The 26,860-nt window shown below is 39.7% G+C and overlaps 1 protein-coding gene across 1 annotated transcript; it reads left to right on the top strand.

Annotated features, from left to right (window-relative positions):
* On the top strand, nt 1-26,515 carry LOC122628132 (junctophilin-1-like). The gene is made up of 11 exons (XM_043810041.1): nt 1-495; nt 673-2,457; nt 6,524-6,735; nt 19,581-19,876; nt 19,958-20,125; nt 20,379-21,470; nt 21,667-21,747; nt 22,436-22,671; nt 23,142-23,279; nt 23,802-24,072; nt 25,393-26,515. Exons 2-11 carry the CDS (start codon nt 2,147-2,149, stop codon nt 25,450-25,452), a joined length of 2,865 nt encoding a protein of 954 aa, XP_043665976.1. The 5' UTR covers nt 1-495; nt 673-2,146; the 3' UTR covers nt 25,453-26,515.
* The last annotated feature ends 345 nt before the right edge of the window (nt 26,516-26,860 follow it).

Below are 26,860 nucleotides of genomic sequence, written 5' to 3' on the forward strand. Positions count from 1 at the left end.
AGAGAGAGAGAGAAAATTTGAATCCGTTTCAACGAATGAACGGGTCGGCGAACAAACGGATAGACGGATAGACGGACAGACGAACGAATGATCGTTGGTAAGATCCAACATCGACGACGTTGACGAAGAGGCGAAGACGACGCACCGGCGCACCGGCGGTAGCCGATGCTGGTGGTGCTGCTGGCACGTCTCGATACCGTCTCTCTCTCTCTCTCTCTCTCTCTCTTTCCCTCGACCGAGAGCTTTCAGTTCTTCGTCATCCGTCGTCTTCGACGCGAAGAAAGTGCGTCCGTCTCTCTTTCGCGAAGCGCGCGCAAGATAGTCTCGCTAAGATCGGTGTGACGTTCGTCATAACGCCGGCATTAACAGTTGACGCACCCGCCACTTCCTAGTATACATTCCCAAAAGCAGAATAGTTTTGAAAGAAGAAGGAAAAAAGCGAATTAAATTTATAGTTTATCGATCGAGCTTCGTCGGGTATAACAAGTTCGAAAGGTAGTTTTTATATAATAAGTGCTGGTGTTTATGGTGAAGATGCTGTGAAGATTTTGATAAAGATATATATATGTGTATATATATATATATATATATATATATATATATATACATCTATGTACCTATCTATATATGCATCATCTATACATATATATGTATATATGTGTATATATATAGATAATCGAGAAACATAGAGAGCGCGAGCGAGAAAGAGAGAGAAAGAAAGAGGCACATTCCGAGCGGATCACGGATGCTTATAGAAGCGTTGCGTAACGGCGTCAGACGAACAGCGAAATTGCGGCGGCTGCGGCAGCAGCAGCAGCGGCTACCGAAGCGCGTCGAGCTTCGATAAGATCGAAGGAAATTCTAGATCCTCTTACGGTATCCATTCGCGGATACGAAAAACGAAGAAAGTTAGGGGAAGGAAAAGGAGAAGGTGGAGAAAAGATTCTGTGTGCGTTAAAAGTGGATCGTTGAGGTGTCACAGAGACCAGAATCGGATACAAGGTGTCCTCGTGATCTCGATCAGGGATCAAGAGAGGAGAAGAGCCTGGCCGCGTGTGAGAGTGCGCGAGTGAGTGAGTGAGTGAGTGAGTGAGTGAGCGACGACCTACCGTCGAAGAACTCGTTAAAAAAAAGTTAAAAGTTGCTAGGGTACGTTGGTTGGATCGCTCGAGGGCTTCGTAACAAGACAGGTAGAGAGATTGGGGATGGTAGAGACGAGGATAAGAACAAGCTGTTCCGTAGAGAAAGAGAGAGAGAGATCCTTTCGGTCGTATCGATTCTGGTGTCTCGAAACGTTTCAAGGCCAATCTCCGTCTCTCGATCTACACTTATTCGCGCGTGCACACACATACACACAGGCGCTCGCGCGCGCGCACGTACACGTAGACACACGTACACACGCGCGCATACTCGCACACGGGCACACGTACATGCATAGACACACACGTACGAGCACGCGTACACGTACAGTTGTCATTTTCGAATTTGGTCCGGATCGATCGGTCTTACTTCGCGCTCGAAATCGCATTCGATAATCTCGTACGATCAGAATGATTTCGCTCGAGCTCTTCTCCCGCGTGATTAATAGCCTCCACCTGATTGCGAGGGTCCCTGCTATAAGATCGGTGAATCCAACGCTTCATTATTATATAATTTTCTCACTTTTTCGAATAGAATAGAATTGGTCGAGATTCGAGGAACCGATCCAACGAAACCGCACGACGACCGAACGTAAGTAATAGCGAGGAAGGGAGGTAAAAGGTGTTTCTCAGGTGTAGGGATCAACGGGTGGTTCGTTCGGTGATTCTACAGGGATTTAACGAGTTTGGCCAGGAGGACCAAGAGAAGGATAGAGGAAAAGAAGAAAGAGGAGAAAGGAAAGAGGGGATAGCGATAGTAGTATTAGTGCTAATAGGTGTTGGTGGTGGTGGAGGTGGAGAAGGATGGAGCAACGTCCAAGGAGACGGGGAGTATACGGACGTTGCTGACGAGGAAGGAGCGAGAAGAGGAGGGGGAGGGGCAGTGGAAAAAGAAGAAGAGGAAGAAGAAGAAGAGGAAGAAGGAGAGAGGAAGTGGACGACGACGAAGAGAACGAAAGCGACGAAATTGAAGAGACGAACGACGGTGCGTGCGACACCCACGAGACATGCAGCAACAGCAACAGTCCGGACAACAGCAACAGCAATCCGGAGCACCGAACGGGGTGGCGGGTGGTGCCCAATTGCCTCAAACAGGTGGTGTTAGTCCTGCTCAGCCTGGCGCTACTGGCACGGCTACCTCGAGGCCACAGGTGAACGGTGGTAGATTCGACTTCGACGATGGTGGTACTTATTGCGGCGGCTGGGAGGATGGCAAGGCTCATGGACACGGTGTTTGTACCGGACCCAAGGGACAGGGTGCTTACTCCGGTAGCTGGCATTACGGTTTCGAGGTCTCTGGAGTTTACACTTGGCCGAGGTATGACTTTCTGTTTCTTTATCCGTCGACGTTCCCACGTGTCTTTCAAAAGACTCCTTTTCAACGCTTTCGCCATTGATCCGATTCGTTCGCCATCGCGATCCTTATCTTTTTATCCGTTCGTTTTGTTCGCGAAAGGACGATAGAATTAACTGGGACTGCTTCTCTTTCGAAAACGTTAACCTACTTACCTACGTACGCGATAACGGCCTTCGCCAATCTTCCTCCGAGATATCGAGACAAATTTTACCGATCCTTCTTCTTTTTAACGAACCTTTTTAACGCTTCGATGCTCGTTGGACCCTTCTAATTACGTTGAAAATCGTTAAGCCTACTCGACTGTCGTCCAAGTCGTTAAAAGTTGAAAGAGTATTCCTCCTTTCCACTGGTTAACTTTATTTCGAAGAAATACTGCAAAATCCGTGACGAGCTGACGCTCGTTGTATCGCACAACGGCAACGTGTCTCGGAGCAAGGCGTTCGTTCGCGATGAGCAACCTTGACACATATATCTCTCTATATACCTGAGACACGGCCAATCTCCTGATCCTGGAAGTGGGTCATAGAGTGCAAGGACAGCGCGTCCGGGTCAGCAGGATTCCATCCTCGGTGAAATCTCTTTTTCTCTCTCGCTTTAGGTGTTGTTAGGACTCGAGCTTTTATATTGTTTAGCCGAACGTTGAATAATTTCCTTGTAAATCCAAACTTCCACGAAAGCTTCTTTTAACGTACGTGAATGAGAAATAGGCGGAGGACGAAAAATAAAAGGGACTAAGAGTTGAAAAGAATTTCAAGTTCGCTATTCGGTACCCAACGATATCAAAAGCTTCTCGAGCTTACCCAGACGTTTCTAATAAGCTCGACCCAAATGATTAAGCTTTCCGAGTAACGTACTCGAGCTAGTCATCGACTGAAAAATATGCCAATCACTTCTCTTCCACTGAAATTGACCAGCCGAGCAACGGAAGAATGCACACAGAGTCTAATTATATTTAGATCAATGATTAGCTGTCACTGTGAATACTCAGTTCGTATTTTTAACGATAGATATTCATTGATCTCGGACTCGAACGACGGTAACAACGAGTTGATCTATTCGCGATATTATGGATAAAAATCTTCGGTCGATCGACAAAAAAAAAACTACGTTACTTGATCGACCTTCCTTCATCCTGATGGATGAAACGGATGAGATCGACTACGTTCCGTGAAATGAATCGGAAAGACAATAAAGACTTTTTCTGTAGGAATATTCTTCGTAAATGTTTGAAGAGCAAAGAAAAAAAAAAAAACGAGAAAGAAAAAAAGAATATTTGAAAGAACGCGACAACGCGAATTGAATCGCAGTAATTAAGTCGAATCGTCGAAAAAGAATCTTACCGCGATATTCGATTTATTCGAATTAAATCTTAACAATCATTAAACGTTCCTCTTTCCTCACGTAGCTGTTAACCACGTCGTATAAACTGGTTGGTCTATAGCAATTATTAATACAACGTTAGATGATATCGTCCACAAACACGTATGTACCGCAGAAACGTCCGAGATACCGTTGATAAGTAGTTAGGTCACGCATACCAACTCTATGGAAATTCTATGAAATGGATAAATAAAGGGATATAGTGAATGATCGGAAGAAGGGGTATATATCGATCGAGATATAAACGATCCAATCGATTTTCTCTCCCCCCCCCCTCTCTCTCTCTCTCTCTCTCTCTCTTCCCACCCTCTCAAACGTTTAGAAAAAAAATCGCATTAAAAGCGAAACAACGTCGTTGTTAAATCGACGAGTTTGAGCTAATAGAGGAATTTTTCGTCGTTTAGAGTATTCACGTTTCCGACTTCCTCCTTGCTCGGAGAAGGAGGAGAGGAGGAGAGGAGCTCGAGAAAAGGGAGAAAAGAGAATGAGAACGAGTAGAGAAAGAGAGAGAGAGAGAGAGAAAGAGAGTGAGAAGGATAAGGATGAAAGAAGAAATAAAATAAAAAGAGAGAAAGAAGGGGAGAGAAGACAGGGGAAAGAAGAAACTCGCGTCGTATCTAGGCCGAGGGGAATCCGTCGTTTCGTTTCCGTTTTAACTGGAGCAAGGTCGTCGTTCCACGTTTTCCTAGGGGGCGTCTGATAAATCTTCTCGTTTCTCCTCTTCTTCATCGTTCAGTTGAAATCAAGAGGAACGTTCTCCGTTTCGATCCTACGAACGAAATATATCGATTAACCATAATTTTAATTGTCACATTTTGAATCGTCACGCAATCGAAGCTTTATAATTAAATATGTAGGAGTATCAAGAAAGGATTATCGATTAATGACCAATAAAATAACTTTCTTCGTGTTCTTCGTAATTTTTTTCTTTCGTTTTTTTTTTCTTGTTCCTTTTGATAGGCAATCATATATTTTTCATAAGCTCAGAATAGAAACGAAATAACATTAACGAATAATTTGGATTTCATCGTTTCGTCGTCAGCAACATTTTACTTCGCTAACTTTAAAGGAACTTTTTATTGTTTTGAGTTTGTCTTTTCTTTTTCCATAATTAAACGAAACGACGTCAAATGCAGATTGGAAATCGCTTAGAAACATTCGACGTTCGAATGGTGACCCTAATGTAATATTGAGCCTGGCATATCGTGCCAGTTTATTTTCTTCTTAATGCTAGGAAAGCACAAGGATCGTGCCACCCTGCCGTTTTTTGTCGAACGAAATGTGCTCGAGAAAGATTGGACCAATGAACTCCACGACGACGAAGAGGAAAGAATCGGGGATCGCTAGAAAACGGAAAAACTTTATCCTTTCCTAACGATGAAATATCTTTCAAGAATTTTTCGTTGTAATGCGAGCTACACAACATATCTAAAGGGTCTTCTCATCTATTTAAGACGAGAAATTCTATCGTAAAACGCGATATTCTTTTTAATAATTTTTTGGCATTTTATTATAAAACAACCACGCAACTTTTTCTCTTAAAATCTGATTCATATATTCATCCAAGTTTTACGGTAATATTTACAAATTTTATTAGACAGAAATAATTAAAATTTGTAGCGACGCAAACGTTTGAACGAATTCGTTATAAAAAAATTTGGTCATCTATTCTGTGCATTCGATTGTTTTGTTCGTTTCGAATTAAAAAAAAATTATTCTTAATTGGAATAAATTTGCTGATTGCAAATAACAAAATGGAAGAAAAAAGTCAATAGTAAAAAAAATAGCGACACAAATTCGATCGTCGATTTTCACGTATTTTGTATGTTTAGCCGATGAAAAAAATAAGAGTTCGGATATAAGCCTTTGTACATATATTTTTGAAATAATATTATTTAAGAAAATGTTAAAAGAAAAATTCGATTTTTTCTTAAACGTCCACGATATAATACCCCCTTAAACATGGATTTCATCGTCTTTGCACGCTACTTTCGTGATAAATTTAAATAAAAAGATCTCATTAAGAAGATAAAAACTCGATCGTGAGATAAGAACGAATTAACTCGGCGTATGATCAAGTAACAATTAATTAATTCTTGAAATTATTTGCGAAACTCTATCAAATTATATTAAATATTACAATATATCGAAATATATTATATCAAAATATTGAAGAACGAGGAAGATGACCGAGTATGTCCTTTCGTATTTATTATCTTAATAATTGGAGGTCACGAGTGCAGCGGCGCGACTGCTAATTAATTTCAAATTACTGCTCATGTTAATTAAAGTTTCACCATTGTTTACGGGATGTATAAATAACGTCAAGCTAACCGAACCGTAGTTCCTCTTGTTTGCTAAGAATAATGTTTTACATAAAAACGTACTTTTACTCTTTTATTTCTTATTTATTATGAAATAACCAAGATCGAAGGACGTTGTGTACTAAATGATCGATCTACATTCTATTAATAATTTACGAAGCTTTAACAAAATCATTTTTTTTTTCCTCGAGAAAGAGAGAGTAACAGATATCGCGGCTTGCTTTTCTCGTTGAGAGAAAAGAAAAGAAAAGAGTGCGCTCTAGTTGTTTTCTTTTCGAAAAAAATCTACGGGTAATATCGTCATCCCGGTTATCTTATTTCAGTGGCTCGGCTTACGAGGGACAATGGCAGAACGGCAAAAGGCACGGCCTCGGCATGGAAACCCGCGGACGTTGGATATATCGTGGAGAATGGACTCAGGGATTCAAGGGACGTTACGGTGTCAGACAATCTACCACATCTACGGCGAGGTACGAAGGTACATGGGCCAGTGGTCTTCAAGATGGTTACGGTTCCGAGACTTACGCCGACAGCGGTGAGTCAAAAGAAAATTAATTTTAATATAAATTTTAATTTACCGATTATACCACTTTCTAATTAACTCTCTGAAATATGATAATAATTTACGAGCGATGGTATCGAAGAACGGAATGATAGAATAATTCCTTTTGATCAGAAATGTTAGATTTGCCTCTTCGTTTATCCGCTGTTCATCGCGCTAATGCTTTCAATCGAAGATACGAATTAGAAATATAAAAACTGTAGATATATAGAAGGGTAATATATAACCGAGACGAATCTACTAATAGCAGGTCGAACCCTGGCCACACCCTTGTCTATAGTAACTCTATAGATATACGCGAAATCTACGTTTCGAGTATCTGAAATGCGTAGAACGAACGGCGCGACCATGACATATAGAATTTCCTTTCGATCTCTGAGTCAACGAAACTCGTAAATAAGCTACGAAAGGAGAAAAAAAGACTCGTTAAAGGAACTACGATGATACTTTGGCATGACGGAATTTCGATCGATACGAAAAAGTATGGGTATCGTTTAATTTGATGTTTATTAAATAAAAAGTCAAACGAAATTTAAAGAGTATAAACGTATATATCACGATTCCCGTTATATTCCTCGAACCTTAGACTTTTAATCCCATTGTAAACAAACGTGACGTGATCTACAAACATAACGACGATATATAGGTGTACGACGAAAGAAAATATGATACCACCTCGAAGGATTGATAGGACTATACACGTGTATATATGATGCACTATACGACACGCACGTTTGACGCACATGACATCGTCGTCACGCAGAGATTATTTAATCAGTCTTAACCTCTAACTTTAATCTATAAGTACCTGTTTGGCTTCTCGCTTTTTATTATCGTCCGAGCTCTACTTGATTCTTTCGTTCGCTCTCCCGAGTCCTCGAACGCGCATGGTTCTCCTAGGATAAGGAATCGTTCGATATATTCGTTAAAGCGCCATTACGTTCTTCTCGTCTGTTACCAGATAAAAATCTTACAACAAGTTTTGCCCGCACAACGCTTTCTACGTAATATCGTTTTTTGTTGTTATTTATTTATTTATCACTCGTAGGTTTTGCATTACGCGCGTCTTTCTTATATTGTACATCATCGTTTTAGCTTTATTAAAGTATACAATTTTTAAAGATTCGTGACGTTCGTGGAAAACATCGCGATGCCCGACAGCGGGCACAAATTTGAAAGCCTTCGTATGCGAGGCTTTAATCTCGATTTGACCAATCAAGATAACCGTATGTATATGGAAAATAAATATTTAATTCGAAGTGTAGAAACGATCGAAATATCGTATTTTAAATTGTATAAGTCGCATCGAGTATTTTGAATACTCGCAAACATCGATAGAAATCGATTTCCTTAATTTTCTTTACTTTTATCCTCTCAAATTTCTTTTTATCTGAAACTCGACGAGACAGTATTCTGAACGTAACAATAGGTTAATAATACGAAGTATGTGAAACTTGAAACTTGATGAGTTAGTACTCTCGACAAAAGATTATGTTATCAGTACGAAGTACACGCAACAAAAAGTTATTGTCATATAATTCCATTTCGTAATTTATAATTTTTTTTTTATATAATTTTATGTAATTATAATTACGTGCATCATCTCTTTGCGCGTTCAATGAATTCTTGCGTTTAAGCGGAAAAATTAGTAATCCTTAAGATTTATACATTATAGATTTTCATCGTCAATGGAAAGCCTTAGTCACCGAACGACATTTTATAAAATTAACACACGACTGTAATCGGCATATGAATCGTAATATATTTTTTTTATGTAATATACATATAATTTATTATGCGATATACATTAATATTATATCATGAAATTTCGTATTGGTGAAATTCCTATGCGAATTTGTATAATTTCTAATAATTCGTATTCGATTATATATCAAATTTACGAATTTCACGAGAGCTTATAGCTATACGTCGTATACGAATCTAATTATAATACTACGTGATAATCTAATCCATTTTAAAAAGGATTTATTCTTTACCTTCGATTAATCTTTCAACCGATCGATTAATGTTCGAAGAGCTAAAGAATTTCATATGCAACCGGCTTTCGTCCGATTGGAACAAATTCGTATCTCGATTTGGCAAGAGCGTCGTATAATTTTATTAATCCGACTCAACGACTATAGTTCTAAGGTTCGCTCACGAGTACAAGAGCGATGCCAAGTACGAGTCTCGTTTTACTTCAACGAGATAAAAGCGTTTGGCTTTGTCGATCTTTTTGTCGAATGCCATGAAGGAGAAGACGATCGATCGAAATCAATTGTTTGCGTTCGAGTAGAATACAAATTTCTCGAGACAATGTATCGAGTCGCTATACCACGATGAACCAATTGAACGATCTTATTTTTAAATCGATTAAATTAACTCGAATTAACTGACTGACTAATCCGGACGCTATAATACGAGTTCTCGCTCAGAATTAGGCGATCGATGCCACTTTGCAAGTGACATCATTTGATAATGCGAAAACGGTGATATGTTATCGGAAAGTCAGCGATTCACGACAGTTCTATAACGACCTCATTCGACGTGGAATCACGTTAGACCGGATGATCGACGGAAAATCGATTCCTCGGTTACGAGGATCGAGTCAAGTCGAAACCGATCGTATTTCATCGGAAACGACGATTCGGTGGATCCTTGAACGTATCTTAAAATTCACGCACTTGACTTGGAACATTTATTCGAATATATTATACTTCGTATCGCTAGCATATTTTTTCTTTTTAAGCGTGTCTGACTTAGATAACGAACTGACGAACGTTGAGCACGAAAATGAAATACTTCGACCTCAAAAATTATCGAATCGTCTGTCGTTATATCAAAATTATAAGTCCAGTGGGATTCTTGAGAAAAGTCGTTACCCTACGCGCGTACTCGTACGTACCCACGATTGTTCGAAAAAGAAATTTTCGGCGATATATCGATCAAGTTAATCTTCGATCGTACGAAGACGAAGATATTTCAGTTAACGATTCGTTAATAAAGTCTTTGAAACGTTCCTCGAGCAAATCTCTGATTCGGATTATAATTTTCCTTATTATCTTTCATGCGATTAAATGTCAAATTAAAAGATCTCTCTATCTAAACGATAATTTCTTTTATCCGTATATGCGAAAAGATTACGTGATCTTTGATGTCAGTGATCCATCAATTTTTAACTAATGTATAATCGTGAGACGACATTTCGATCGATAATCTATAAAATCTGATTTACGAAAGAAAGGCGATCCGATGGATTAAAATATTAAAGACAATGCGAGTTGGATGAAGAAAACGAATAAACTTTTCGGAATAGTCTCTCTATCTCTCTTTCTGTTAAAGTCAGGAGATCCTGAAAGGGCCACGTCATCTCTCCGTCGTGCGTATAGCACGCGCACGCACGTTTCTTCTACGTGGCACGAAAATAGCACGGCTGATTATTCGCCACGGGATTCGAGCACCTACGCCGATATTTCACCGTATTCCGGCTGATCTCTAGAAAGCTCACGAGATTTTACCGACCGTACGCACGTGCCAACGAACATGGCCGAGACTAGGTGAAGTTATTTTTATAAAATCTAGACCGCATTTGGCGATTTTCTGTCTTTAAGTATACTCGACATTTGTCTTACGAAAAATTAAGAATTAAATCCAAAAAAAAAACAAAAGAAAAGAAAAGATTCTATCAACGCGTCAATTACATCAAGCTCCTATAATTAATAAAAATTATCATTCCCTCGTAATACGCATCGAGAAAATAAAAGGAGATTAGACGATCGCGAGAGAAATTATTTTCTACGACAGCTATAAACCAGATACAAGCGATTATCGAATCGCGTCAGTTCGTTTGAAACGTTTATAAATCGCAAGAGCGATTTAAGGACTCGCTTATGAATCACTATATACCCACGTGTTCCATAACTTTTATCAAAATGGCTTGTATGAATCTCGGAAACAACATAACCGTTAGCATGCAGGACCGTAAATCTCGTTAGCTATTCGGTGGTCTTAATTAAGAGTAAACTAATGATTACAACCGTTACATCTGGCTTGACTCTTCACAAAATTCATTCGCGCACACGCAGAAAGGAAATTGCACGCATTTCTCAAATAAGTCGTGTTCTTCTTCTTCTCCTTCTTCTCCTTCTTCTTCTTCTTCATCTTCTTCTTCTTCTTCTTCTTCTTCTTCTTCTTCTTCTTCTTCTTCTTCTTCTTCTTCCTCCGACGCAACGACTTTCGAATAACCAAGTAACCGTTTTACGGACCATCGTACGTCATCCGTCGTCTTCTGCTTTTCCTACCTTCGGAAGGAGGTGGCCTAAGACCCCGAAAACACGGCCGAACGACTTCGTTCGGGATATAAATATAGTGCTCAAGAGCAGCGAGCGAAATGAAATGCAATAAAACTTATCTGCAACGGTTTCTCTTCGACTTCTCTCTCTCTCTCTCTCTCTCTTTCTCTTAGTGCGGTATGCTTGTCTTTCTTGACTTCTTGACTTCTTCTTTTCAAACTCGTTCTCTCTTTTTTTCGAACACCCGAGATAACCAAAGCGAAGCGCTATTTCCATTCTGAATCAAGAAAGAAAAAGAAGAAGAGAACGAGCAGCTTCCTACCGCAAATCAGCCGGATGTCGGCCTGTTTATCGCAAGTGTTAGCAACGAGGGCGGTTTATTGCTGGTAACACGTGCGTTGGTTTAAACCGTCTCGAGGAAAAGTCTTCGAATCGTTTGGAACATTTTTCTTACTAGATTTATCGTTTAAAAAAGTGTCGTAATAATTATGTAATCGAAAAATACCATTTGGATGGGCCAAATCGTTTGGAGATGGTTTTCGGATTACTTTTACGAAAACGTTTTCCATTAATTGCAGATAAATATGTAGATACATTGTTGGTTTCCAAATGGAAGGAAATGAAGAGTGAAAGAGAGAGAAAGATAGATAGGTAGATAGATGAGAGAGAGAGAGAGAGAGAGAGAGAGAGAGAGAGAGAGAGAGAGAGAGAGAGAGAGAGAGGTTTTTAGAGCAGCTAGCAGTGAATAATCAAAGCATCCCTGCACACTGGAGCGTAGTACATGCGTGTCTCTAGCCGGTGTATACCGAGATAGAAGCCACGGTCAGTGCCGGATTACTCTTTTGCGATGGGAAAGCGAACGGAGAGTGTATTTGTATCATCCGTGAGTAGCTACGTATGTGTACGTATTTATATATATATACGCGAGAGATCCGTTTGGTCGTGCTTAATCAACGATTTTTCTACTTCGCTGATCATTCTTGTTCACACCTCGCAAGGGTGTCAGCCCTCTTAACTCGATAACGCTTTTAATAATAATAATAATAATAATAATAATAATAATATTGCATTCATCCTACTCCGTGATGTTATTTTATGCGATAAAATAGATCGCGCTTGTGAGTTGCAAATTCTTTATAACTAATATAAATGCCATAATAAATTCGTACGAAATTGAAAAGCACATGTACGATATTCGTTCTCTCTCTCTCTCTCTCTCTCTCTCTCTCTCCCTCTCTATCTATCTATCTATCTATTTATCTCTTTCTCTTTCTCAAAGCAAAGTATATCCCTCAGCGTCGAAACGCGTAGCATTAATATTTCCTTAGTTTCGTGAAACATCTCGGTACTGAGAATATGTATCTACATATGAACGATACGTTTGCACGTGCATGATGAAAGCTCCTATTTTCTCTCTCTCTCTCTCTCTCTCTCTCTCTCTCTCTCTCTCTCTCTCTCTCTCTCTCTCTCTCTCTCTCTGCTCACCACTTCTTATCACGAAAGTTAATAATTTAGAACGGAGTTTAGAGAACGGAAAGCACAGCAACTCGCATTTAGACATGATCGCTCTCTTTCTCTCTCTGTTTCTCTCTCTCTCTCTCTCTCTCTCTCTCTCTCTCTCTCTCTCTCTCTCTCTCTTACATTGGACTCGTCCTCTTCTCGTACCAGCCGTACCTTCCTCTGGACGCGTCCACGCGCAAGCGAACAGTCAGTTCGCCTTGGTTCACGACCTCCTGCTTCCGGGTCAAGGTCATCGTCACCCTCTCCAATCCTTCCATGTAATTGCTAACGTCTTCTTTCTATTCTTCACGAACACACACACGAAATTATTTCTTTTTACGATCGTTACTCGAATAGGAGAAACGACGTGCGCGAATAACATTCGAGAAACGTCGAATTAATTTTAGAAGAGAGAGTTAAAAATAGATTTATCTGATTAGTTGAAGTTAACAAGGAGGGAAATTTTCGAATGGCGGAAAAAAAAAGTCTTTTTGGGAGTTTAACGATTTTATCGGTGAGTCTACTCCCGAGTTTGAAGAACTCTTTATGAGATTATCTCGAGATATAATACATGGATACAAGAGACAATTGTTTGTTAAAGTTTATGGATCGAAAGGATCAGGTTGCAACTTTCAAGGAGCAAACGAGTGATTTAATGAGCGTTCTCTAGTCTTTCTTTAATTTCCATAATCTTTTATATGATCCAATCGATCTAAGACTTTATTAGTTAATAACATAAAACGTATTCTAATTCTTGATCCCTCCGTGAAGATTTGGAAGTAATTCAACGGATTTCTATTTTTATTGTTATAAACGATTAACGAATAAAATCGGAGTATTAAACTTTTTCTTATCGTTAAAACGATCGTATTGACGAGGGAGCGAAAAAAAGTGCGACGGAACGGGCCACGTTTGTTACCGAATAATTTCAACTTCGGGCTTCAGTATTCAACCCTTCTTTCGAGGTCTCATAAATATTAAACGAGGATACTACGTCTCCGAAGAGGGATAGCTTAAATAACGTAACGCGTCTCTGGGAAAGAGAGTGTATGGATTTTGAGATACCAAGTAGGTATTCCCTCGGAACACCATCTCCTGACATATGTGCATTCTACCGACGACATATTATCTCTGAGATTTATCGAATAGTCGGAAAAAAAATTACTCACTCGTTACGAGGAAAACTTACTCATCCAGAAAAAAAAAAGAAAAAAGAAAACAATCATTACGTTGAAAAATGAATCCAAAATCGCTACTAAATTGAAAACGTCTCTTTCTCTTTACTCGTCTCCTTTCTCCATTCCTCAAATTGCAAATTAACATTGTTACAACGAACGAAGAGCTTCGGATTCTTTTTCGACGTATGTAAAAAACAAATTATGTGTTACGCGAGGCCGAGGATGAAAAATATGTCGTTAGTCGAGAATTTATCAGTGTTTAACATTAATGAGTTAAGACGACGTGGACCGTCGAGAAGCAGTCACGCGCGTAAAGGAAAGAATTCTCGAAAATGGACTTAACCGCTCGTAAAAACGTTCGGGGAACAGGATCGATCGTCGAGAAATTAACCAAGTTGCGTCTCTAAGTTTCTCCATCCTTGTCTCTTCAACTACTATCTCCTATACTCACCGTTTCAAACTTTTTGCTCGAGTTAAGGCACTCTCCAAACGCCATTCCATTTCTCCCATGGCACGTGGCCGAAGCATTTATTTATAAATACCGACGGTAGCGCGCGCGTGCACGCTCTACGAGGAGCGAGCAAACGAGCGACGAACGAATAAACGGATATACGCACATCCACACATACACTCCAGCGGAGCTATAGCATAGTTGCTCGCGCACGCGTGATTCTACATAGAATAAACGTTTACAATGGGGGATCGTGAACGTTCGTGTTACTTGTTCTCGCTCATCAGGAAATAACGAGGATGACCTCGTCTTATTAATCCTCGAACCCTTCACGCGTCTAACAAAAATCTTTATTCTTCTGTGATAAAAAAAATCCGATTCGATACCTCGAGGGTATTAGATATACGTAAACATCACTTTCCTTTCATTTTTATAAATTAAATAAAATTAAGTGAAATCTATTTAAATTCGAATTAATTAAACTAAGTACGAACGTTTATCGAATACGAGAGTACAACGTATACAACGTTTTTAATAATATATCGATTTCGTTACGATACGCGTATCCTCTCTTTTCAACGCTCAGCCCGAGATCGAGTTAACTCCTTCGTCGTAAAACTCACTTAAACTTTTTCTAACTCCCGCGTATTATTTATTGACGATTAACCGATATTATATCGCAAGCTATAAACATTTTATTATGAATACTATTTTCCGTCTTACGTGAGTAAGTAAAAATATGGAATCGCGTACATATTAAATCTGAGTAATAAAGAGGTAAATAATTCACGCGTGGTTAATGAAAGACCTGGTTAAGTAATCTACTTTTTTCTTATTCTCCACCCTTCCCTTTCGCTCCATCTCTCTTCATCTCTCTCCCTCTCTCTCTCTCTCTCTCTCTCTCTCTATCACTCACTTTCATTCTCGTGGTGCGTACGTGCCGCAAGTTTTTATGCAAATAACAGCATACGAAACAGCCGCTGTTGTTAGTATATCGCACCGTTAACAAGCTACCCTCTTTCCACCCTTTTTTTCAAAGTGAAAACTCGATAAGACGGTGGTTACCTACTTCGTACGCTGAACCTTTACTTCCGGAGAATTTTCAACTCTCCTTCTATTTTACATTAAAATCTGATCGTTCTGGTTCGGTTAACAAAAGCGTGAATTTATTCGCGCTCATAAGCGCTGCAATTTCCCGTCCCTTAATCGAACTCTTGATTCTCTTGACTTAATTACAATACGGTTCGTCATTACGACACAGGTTGATTTAGTGGTAATGATTATATATAGATCGAACGAAGGATTTTTATCGCGATTCTCGTAATAGCTTCGATCGATCGTTTTAATTAAAAGAAAAGACGAAGATTAAAAAACAGAAGAGAGAGAGAGAGAGAGAGAGGCTAAGTGACAGGGAGAGGGAAAGGGAGAATAAAATTTCAAATTCAGGTAATAGGATGCATCGAAAAGACGAATGCGAGGAACGACAGGTCTGTGGGGTGGTTAGTGACGATCTGGTGGAGGCTGCGGACCGAAATACACTCGCACGGCCAATTCTCACTAACACGAATCTAATTTCCAATGCATGTGCAGCCAACCATCACCTCAGAAAGTGGCCGCGCTATTTCAGGCGGACCAGCCAGTGCCATGTAGCGAATCAGGACCGTATCTCAAGTTCGATCCACCTTGTTTCTTATGCTTTCTTCTTTTTTTGACTTATCAAAGATACTTTCCAATATAAACTCAACCGAAATATTTTCAGTCGTCGTTTTAAGACTTTTCTATTTCTTCCGAGACTCGCGTCTCGTAAATACGCATTCACCTATATCAAGTTTTTTCTTCCGTTCGATCGATATCTTGAACAAGAATAAGATATTAAATTTTCTGCAAAAATTATATCCAAGTACTTGGGATAATTTTGAAACGATTGGATACGAGATAAGGAATAATGAAATGATTCTAACGAAATGATTCGATAGTTAACGGAGAACCACGAACAAATGCTACCGACAAATTTCGGAATGCAAAAGCTTATAGAAGATTATTTTTGAACCAACTATCCGCCACCTTGATACACAACCTAGCAAATCAATGTACCTCGAGTCTATGTAGCCATCAGGTTTCTCTATGACTTAAATCTCTCAAAATTATTTTACATTTAACCAGCTACGATGATTTGTATATTTGTTTATATGTACGTAAAATTTATACTCAATTTTACGAACGCGAAATAACGCCGTTTGACGGACAAAGTAAATATTCTAGTTCCTGTTTCATTCCCATTTTGACGATCATTTCGTAGAATCGTGTTAATCCAATGAACGGCACGAAATCGTGCGATCTATCAGTATTTTCGTTATTCAACGTTCAAGACATATTATTAGTCGAAACAGACGGCAATATCTTTCAACGAAGATCTAATCGTTTATATAAATTATTAACATAAAGATTTGATAAGTTTGTCCGATAAGTCGTCGTGTCAACGAAACTATCGAAAGAGATCTCTCGAGCATATTTCTACGAAATCTAACTACCCTATTTCTCTATATCTAGAACAAATTAGAAGTAGGAGAGAAGAAAATCAGATGGGAAATAAGGAATTATATTAAACGTGAGAGTTAACGGTTCGACGGTAATTAATCTGAGTAATCGTTAGAGAAAAAGGAAATCGATAAGCGACCATGTTCTTACTCGACAATCGACGCACCTGCGACATGCTACGCAAGTTCCGCAACAAGCAGAGAGAGAAGGAGAGAAGAGAGAAAACTTCATATAAAATTTTCATCCGCGGAGCACGCTTGTGCTTTATAATATGCAGAAAACATAGTCTTTTTAGTTCGTTTTTCAGCTCGTTCGTTTGAAGTTACACGATATTCTACGCGTGTACGAAACAATCGAAAGTTTTCGTAATTCTCTTTGAAGGTTCATATTTTCTTTAACTGACGACGAAATTTTTATTATCCGTAGAAGGGATTGCTTTGCATGCTTCTTTAGAATCGAGCCGAGACGTCGAAATGCATTGTCCGCTTTCGAAGTTGTTCGCGAGTAGACGAGTATATACGTATATAAATATATATATTTATATATGTATATATATATATATATATGTATATACTTAGAAACGTACATACATACGTACATACGTACATCGAAACCGTCGACGACGGGAAACTTTTTGTACAGAGGCGTTTCCAAGAGACGAGCAAGAGTTGACCTGAATAGCGAGCACACGTATTCGCGGATAGCATGTGCTAACGTGTGTAATGTATCGTTGCTACGCGCAGCTTTCAAGCTCGCTTAGCAAGCCTCGTATCATTTCACCTATACAGATACTCTTATAATAACGTCCGATCTAATCAAAAGGAACGATCCTCGGAAAAGCGAAAAAAATTTCCTTCGATTCTTGAATTTTCCTGTCGAGGTAAATCCTGGTTATTATCTTCGAAACGTTGTTTCATAATGCACCGAAGTTTTCATCGATACAAAAGTTCGTTTCCTCTTTACGATTATTATTGAGTTGAAAAAATTATTGAAAATTATCGAGGTCAACGTTAAGCGATCGTCCGTCGAGACGACGAATGGTTTTTTTTTTATCTCGAAAAAATTCAACAATAATACCGTAGGATGTGACTTAATTGTCAATCTCCATAAAAGATCAAAAAAGAAAAGAACGAATAGAGAATGATTAGGGAGATGTTGTGTAGAAATTGAAAGGCACGAACCGATGGTTGCGATTTCGAGGATACGCATACATTGACATGGCTCGTGAACCACGTTGGTGACCCACTTGCTTAAACGCTGGTGAAATAATATTCCGTCGTTGGCCGAGCGCGAAAAAAGGGTGGAGGAAACTCGAAAACAGATCCGCGTAAATGCATACGTTTACGAGCGGTGAAAACGCGGCGAAAAAGAGAAGAAGACAAAGAAGGACGAGGAGAAGGAGAATGAAAAAATAGAAAGAAAACAAAATGAAAGAAAAAAGAAAGAAAACCGGACTGACTGGTGAAAAATCGTCGTCGTTGGGCGCGTCAAAACCGTAATGGAGCATTGTGAACGAGAAGTACTTTGTTAAAAAGCGTGGCCAAATCTCTTTCGTTCGACTACGCGGATTCACAGACGACAAGCGAGAGAAAGGAGAATTCTCCCACAGAAGCAGAAAAGTGGAGACGCGCGATTTTATTGTTGCACGGATGACGAATGGTATACCAAAGACTACGGATTGTCTGTCATATTTAACGATTTTTCTAGCTTTTGTGTCTTACAACGAACGAGTCCGCCGACGACGAAAATAGAAAGCATTCGATTTTCACCAGCCGATTATGAAACGTCGATTCTAAACATTCTTTCATTACGAGTATTAGACTCGAAGTAGAAGCGTTTGAAAGTTGACGAAAATTATCGAATACGAGCTTCTCGTATCTTGTGACGTACGCATTTGTAGCTTTCAATATCGAATCGCAATGCTTCCGTTTTAATCGTTATTTTAAGGAAATAAACGCTTTTTATCTCGAACTTCTTATCGCGTACTTTATGATAAATGGAAACGTAATGATAAACTCGACGAAAATATTAAGCGTTTGATCATTTTATGCACGGATCAATGACGATTGAATTTTTTAACCGACCCAGAGAAAGAATCATTCGTATTGGCAGTGAAGAACCCACGCACCGTGGCTGCATTCCATCCCTGAAGAGCGTGCATAACGTTACGCTCGTATGTATGTCGTATACAAAGTCGTGAGTCACACGAGATATGTCGAAACGCAGTCACGTGTTGGCAAAAACAATACGCCTTATTATTGAACATAGAAAATCTCAAGAATTTCTCGTTAATGACAGTCCTCTTCCATCTCGTCTTTCTTCTCGCTCTTTTCACGCTCTTCGCCCCCTACGAAACTTTTTTATTCCTTTAATTTCGCTGTATTTATTAAACGTAAAAGAATTCCATCAAATTGTTCGCGATCCCTTTAATCCTTGAAAGATAATTGAGATTCATAAAAGCCTGTAAAAGAGAAAAAAAAGTTGTATAAATACGTTGAATATGTAAATGCAGTTCCGAATTAATGCCGGATATTTGAGATCGTACTTTGATCAAGTATTCCGAGAGAGAACGTTGGTTCGTGTCGCCAAGAACGCGAAGTAGGTCGACGATATATGCGAATAATTGTGTGTGCATATTGTTAAATAAGAAGGCACATTCGTCGATTTACATTGATCGCAAGTGCGAAGGAAATCGATTCGATGTAACTACAGACAGAAACTTTTTCTTTACGACCGATCAATTCGTTGTCAAGCGTTTAGAATAATATTCGTTTAACGAATCGATTCCGATTACTAAATTAATAAAAATATGTGTGTGTATAGAAGACTGATCCTTCATGATCTTCGTTTTACTAACAGGTACTTATCAAGGACAATGGCTTCGAGGTATGAGACACGGATATGGAGTAAGAGCCAGTGCACCTTTTGGTTTGGCGAGTCACTACAAACCACCGAAGCAAGTAAGAGCGTCCTTGACGTCCCTGAGAAGCGCGGATGTGGGTCCAGCGGTTGCACCAACACCTGATCCGACCGACAGGAGAGATCGTCGAGTAGACGATAGCAGAGGAGGCTTCGTATTGAAGGCCAGGAGCGACGATCCCCCAGCTCGAAGAAAGAGTTTAACGGAGAAGTCTTTGAAGAAGGGAATTCTTTCGGTAATTGGGCGTCGTGGTTTAATTAAAAAGTTTATTACCACCATTTAGACAATTGATTTCTGAGAAAATGTGCTTCCTCAGGGCTTGAAGATCCGAAAACAGAAGAGCACGGGTGATTTAGAGAAACGTGGAACGGGAGGAAGTATTCGAAGTAACGCTAGTTCAGCCTCATGGATGTCGACCGAGAGTTCACAGAGTCAAGCTTCAGCGTCCGTCCATACTGACAGTAACGCGTCTTTTGTCATCGAGGTGAGTCGTTCTTAGATCGATCGTATTCCGTCGAACATAAATATATACATATATATATATATATATATATATATATATATATATGTGTGTGTGTGTGTAACTCACTCGCGTACTGTGCAATCGGCTGCAAACTTGAAACGCAAAATGTCGACCGGTTTCGCAAGGAATCGAGCGACGAAACCGTTTGAAAAACGTAACGTTTCTTTCGTAACGTTCAACGATTTGCGATCTAATAAGAAACTTCAATCGGCAGGACGAACAGATGGACGCCTCTGTAATCGAGACGTATCTTGGCGAATGGAAGAACGACAAGAGAACTGGTTTCGGTATATCGGAGAGGAGCGACGGTTTGCGATACGAAGGCGAGTGGTTCAACAATCGAAAGTACGGTTACGGTGTGACGACCTTTCGGGATGGTACCAAGGAGGAAGGAAAGTACAAGAACAACGTGCTGATTACCAGCCAAAAGAAAAAGCATCTGTTTCTGATCAGATCGGCGAAATTTCGTGAGAGGATAGAAGCTGCCGTGAACGCAGCCCAAAGAGCGAGCAAGATAGCGCTGCAAAAGGCTGACATCGCCATCTCGAGGACGGCAACGGCCCGAGGAAAAGCCGAATCAGCGGACAACGCTGCCGATCACGCGAGAGAAGATTCCGAGTTGGCCCAACAAACGGCCAGACAGTTCGCTCCGGATTTCAGGCAGCCCGGTTTGGAGAGACTTAAGAATCGAGAAATTCCGAAATACGTGCCACCGCCGCAGGACACTGTGCCTGGTAAAAGTATACTCCATAAAAGCACGACGTTGGACCAAACTGGATCGACGCCTTCGAAGACAGGAATTTCGAACGTCGATTCGACCGCGACGACGACTACGACAACGACGACGACGACGACAGCAACAACGACGATGTCATCGACGTCGATGACAGCCAGCAACGTGATGCAGTCGATCAGAAGAGCTAGCATGAAGCCGCAGAACATGATGCAGAATCAATTACCTAATCAGACTTCGCCGAATCAGCTTTCGAATCAGATTCCGCAGCAAATGGTCAACGCTCAAACTTCTCTTCCGATGCAAAACCCCTACCAGACGCAATACGTTCCAACAATGCCACCGAATTCACCTCAGCAGAATCAGCCATACCCTAATAGCGTACCAAATCAGTATCCTCAAAGCCCGTATCAACCAAACCAGTATCCCAATCAACCCAACGCCTACAACCAAACGCAGTACCAACCTGCTAGCTCGCCTCAGCTGGATCCTGGGTACACCGGATATCAGCAGCAACAGACGCCGGCTAGATCGCAAGGATTCCAAAACATGCAACCTTATCTGAACCAACAGGTAATTCTCATCGACGAAATCTGCTTTTCCTAATAAACAACGAGCTTCGAGCTTAGGAATCATCTTACGTTCCGTATTCATTCCGGAAATTTACGATTTAACGAATATTACGATTTAAAGACGATAGCCTTCGTTTTTCTTTCGTTTATTCTGAAACATCCACGTCAACGCTCTATGTTTCTCTGTTTCTTTCTAGATCTTGTATCCGCAACCCCCGGTTATGTACGGTCCAATGACATTCGCCCAAATGAATCAATACGAAGCGCAGCTTTATGGTGTAAGCGATTTGACGAGTCCCCCCGATTAAACCTTTTAGGTTATCATATCCAGCGACTTACGCATCTATACTTGTCGCTTTCCAGAGACATTGAAATTTTTTTAACCAAAAACGAGATACTTGATTTTATCAGTAGACATTTAATTTTAACGCATTGCCGCGCGTTAGGTTTTTCGACCTCGTAATCTCCTCGTCAATTTCGTACGTTTTGTGACGCCCAATCTCTTCCAATCTTCGTCCGATGCATTTTGAAATGATGTATTTTAAAACTTTTGCACTCGTCTTTTTTATTAGGTAATCGTAGCTCCTCTCTGCACAACCAACGTCCGTCTCATTGGTGTAAGGTGGACGAATAGAATTCCCTTTGATTCCTTACTTTTCGAAGATTAATAATTTAACGTAATTAACACGTATTAACGATTAAAATCGTAACTGCTCCTGCTACATGTGCTTCCATAGAAAAATGCACTTCTTACGTTCTTCCACCGAATACAAAACGATGATGGAAGCCATTGAAAGAAAAAGAAACTATTTTTCTCGATGTTAAAAGTGTACCACCCGTAAACCTTTACACTCGATGTAAACGAATCTCGTGGGATCCCAGCGTTCTCCTTACTTTCGGATTTACAGGACCCGAGTTCTATTCGTATCGAAGCGATCTGAAATGATTCGATGTCTGTTTTTTCAGGCGAATCAGGTGCCGAATCAGTACGGACCGAGTCCGATGAATCAATACAATCCGCAGTCGATGTTAGCCCAGCAGCAACAAGAACAGCCGTCGCAGCAAACGCAATCTATGCAGCAGTATCCTGATGGGATTACAGACATTCAAAGGCCACCGAGTTCGGCGAGTATACGAAGGAACAGCAGGGTCTTAAGTCCGCAGGATAGACCGGGCACTATCGGTCAAACGTTGAACGACAGGTGTAACATTTTTATGAAATCTATTGATTTGTCGTTTATCATTGTCCTTCTGTCCAAGGAAGATAGAACCAAATTTTTTAACGATATTCAAGGAGGTATTACGGACAGTTACGTTTAGAACGTTGATTAGTTTCGTTAGATCGTATTCCTTCGAATTCGAAGAAAAATCGAGTCTATGAAATTCATCGAAAAGTATGCCCACGCACGATGTTATAATTCTAAGATTCGTTTTTCGTAAATACACTTCTCATGGTTTCAAGAGAGTCAGTATTACGTTCAATTAACATGAGTCAAGCAACGAAAATAAATGTTTAAATAATTTCCCGTGCGATCAAGGAAAACTCGCGGAAAAGATATTTTCGGAAATAAAACGATCGCTATCGAATTCGGAAAATAAAATGTTTCCGTACGTTATCGTCGTATTCTACTATATTTACGATTACAACACAAAATACTCTAATTTATCGTAGGCTCGATCATTACAAGAGGCCACCTAGTCGCGATAGTTCCGTAGATCGATATGCCAGAGCGCATTCCCGATTAACAGGATCAAGACAGCCGTCCGTCGACAAAATCGTGACGAATACATCCACGGATCTAATCGACAGGTAAAAAAATCGATATTACAAATAAAAAATTAACCGAATTAAATACGAAATTAATTCGAACTCGCATTGAATTTTATGTTGACCAATGTCCGACATTCGATTTCAAGGACTTCGTTCGACCCTCAAATGCGTGCGATTTCGGAATTGCATTCATTACGTAATAATGAACGTAATACGATTTAATCAACAATTTGATATTTGGAGAACGACTTTAGCTTGATCAACTTCTCGAAAATTTCTAAAAGAAAGTCATTTGTTCCAATAATTAAAAATAATAGTATTACGAAGTACAAATATAATAAAGTGTACCAATGGTATACTTTCTGATCGGTGAATAAAATCTACTGTAAAGATTATAACGATAAATCTTTTACGTAGAAGTAGTATCGTGTAATCGGACGACGTTAGATCGATTTACGAAAGGCGGTGAACGCGTGAAGTGAAAGGCTATAGCTTCTTTGAAAACGACAGATCGGAGAAAAATTCTCTACGAAAAGTTGAAAGAAAACGTTGCGTTTTAAGATCGACGAGGGCTCCCAGTGTTATTCGATCCGGCACGCCATTGAACGGCTCGGTGGTAGGAAGTGGTACGGCGACACCAACTTATGCGGCATCGACTTCCGGGCAATTTGAAGGAGCACTTTTAAAGAACCGCAACCTTGGTCAAGACATCCTCCCAAGTCCTGGGCAACCGAAACGAACCGAGAGTCTCTATGTTACGCCCGCGCGTAATTCAAACGTTCCCGGTGGTGGCGGAGGTGGCGGAGGTGTCGCAGGAGGCGGTGCATCGAAAGTGAGTCTCCTTCGAATCATTATTTCTTTCACGTATTTGGCACAGATAGTCATCTCGTCGCAAAGAAGTCATGGCACTCTCGTGCGTCATTAACACGTCGAAGGTAATCGCACGAAATATCGTCGCGTTCCCTTATCAGTCTCCTCGATCGTCTTATTTGCAAATTCTTTTTTCATTCGCCTCGTTTATCCATCGATCGAGCGAATCGCTCGAATTTCATATTTAATTATCTCGTTGAACCAATCGATCGACGATATTATTTGCGATTAACCTTCGTTAAGGAGTTTCATTTAGCATTTGACTTCTCTCAAAATCATTAGATCTAATGGCACGCGCACAAACTTTTTATCGATATGGCAAATTTCCTTGGCGCTCCATCGTTCGGTCGATCTACGAGAGTTTCTTTTCGACGAACTTTTATAAATAAACGCGTTTTGATTAGATAGTAGAAATTAGATAGGAAATTACTTTAGGCTCGCACGATCCAACTACGCACAAAGATTCCAGAAAATATTAAAGGAACAGATTTTACACGTCGAGGAATACGTTTCGCACTGTTACGATCATTTTCGGGAAGCTTTCGTAGAAACAAGGCGAGAGACGCTTTTTCAACGTGAACTCGTTCAAATATAACTTCGACGGTCTGCAGATATTAAACAAGATAACAATCGTTCCCTGATACTCTTTACCACGTTTCCTTCTCGAAAAGAAGAATACTACGCATTTATAATGAGCCATCGCAAAGAAGTAAATTTTTCTCGAAAATCCAAAGTCAGACCTCGACGGTGGACGTCATCGCTCCGATAATCGCAGCATCCGTCAAGATCGCGAGAAAGTGTATTCGACGAAGATGCACGAGATCCAGTCTCTCGATAACGCGAGATTAAAATCATGAAATTCATTTACTATGATAGAATTTCCATTAGCTAAAACATCCTCAATTCTTCGATAGAAACAAACAGAAAAGATATTAAAACAATTTCGCTTCAGGACGATTACTTTCGAGATCGAAATTTCTTATTTAACGTGACGCAACGTAATAAACGCTTTATCGAAGGATCGCATCATCTTTCATAGCTCAAATCTTCAAGCCTTCTAACACGTCATTTGTCTCTCTATCTCTCTATCTGTCTTTCTCTCCCACTCTCTCTCTCCCCCTCTCTGTCTCTTTACTCACCTTGTAATCTATTTCGAGGCCTCCCCCACCCGTTCCTTACCGATCCCACCAACTTTCTCTATCTTTTCTTCTATCTGTGGATTTTGTCTGTCTCTGTGTAACCGTATGGCGTTTGGTGCTGTGTTCTGTGCATGCCATCCCAGGACGCAAGCCGGACGGTCCCCGCCTTCGCCGAAGCGTCAAAGAGCCGCGCAACCCTATGAGTATAAGTATTTATATTAATCTGTAGGTATACACAATACTACAGATATGATTTATACGAAGGCACGAAGAAGCTTTCGACCTTTGTCGTCGTTGTTATGCGTTCTTGCGAACGAATCTCGAACGATCGGTTCGAAAGAGAACCGTAATATCGTGATAACTATCCATCCATTTCTTACACATCTTTATTTTGAAAGCTTGTCCAATATAATTGTAATGTATATCCACATGTTCCTTTTTTATGCGAACTATCATAGTTCACATTGAACACCATACGCGTAAAGTATACGTATATTCATCGATAAAAAAAAAGTGAGCTTGATTCGTTCGGTGTCTCATTGTAATCACGGTTTTGATGGAAAACACACCTTCGTTCTGTAGTTCGTCAAGGACGAAAGAAAAAAGGAAGGAGAAAAACAATAATCTTGAGTTCGATAATTATATAAAGATCGATATATATATATATATATGATAATTATATGAAGGATCGAAAAAAGGATCGGCCACCAATCGATCGCTCGATCTATCAGAAGACTCTTCGAACGGAAGATCTTTCTGATAATGCTTTAGATTAGATGTTTTTAACGGATTGCTTATACGGCTGTTTTTAGACCGAGGCCTTAGCTAAGGGAACTTTCTCGCAATATTCTGATTAACGAGAGGTCATTATGGTGGAAAAAGAGAACGCACGTACCTGTTTGTAGTTCGTTATTAGTCATTTATCTTATGAAAGAAGAGAAACAAGGAGAGAAGGCAAAAAATCGCGTATTTCGCGGCATGAAAGAACAATTCATTCATTTCGGTCAAAGAGAATATTTTCGCAGAAGGTGTTTGTGTGTACGCCTTTTAATGCCTTCTTATCCAAAAACAGACATATTTTTCTATTAACGATAACGAGAATATCCGATTGATCTAGACGATCGATGGCTATATCACTTTCGTTGTAGGTTACGATTAAATCGCAAGAGTAACAAAGACAAAAAGAGTATCTATGTATTTTACTCTCTACGATGAGATTACTGAGAATTAAAGTGTTTATATATACATATATATATATATATATATGTGTGTATGTGTGTGTCTATATGTGTACATATCTACATATATGTATGTATATATGTATATATGTACGTATATATGTATGTATGTATGTATAAATACTGGACATTTCCTTTTGGAGACAAAACGTAACGAAATGCCCTCCGATTTATTTTTCCGCACGAAAAAAGAGAGAACGGAGAGGTCTCAGTGGAGAACTAAATAATATTTTAGAGACTGTTGTCCAGAATATATAATAATAAAAATAATAATAATAATAATAATAATAATAATATGAAAGATGTTAAACGAATATAAACGAGTGTCTGTATTTTATGTCTAGATGAATGTAATAACGTATTAAATAGTTTT

This window comes from Vespula pensylvanica, chromosome 3 (assembly GCF_014466175.1).
Source record: "Vespula pensylvanica isolate Volc-1 chromosome 3, ASM1446617v1, whole genome shotgun sequence".
Lineage (NCBI taxonomy): Eukaryota > Metazoa > Arthropoda > Insecta > Hymenoptera > Vespidae > Vespula > Vespula pensylvanica.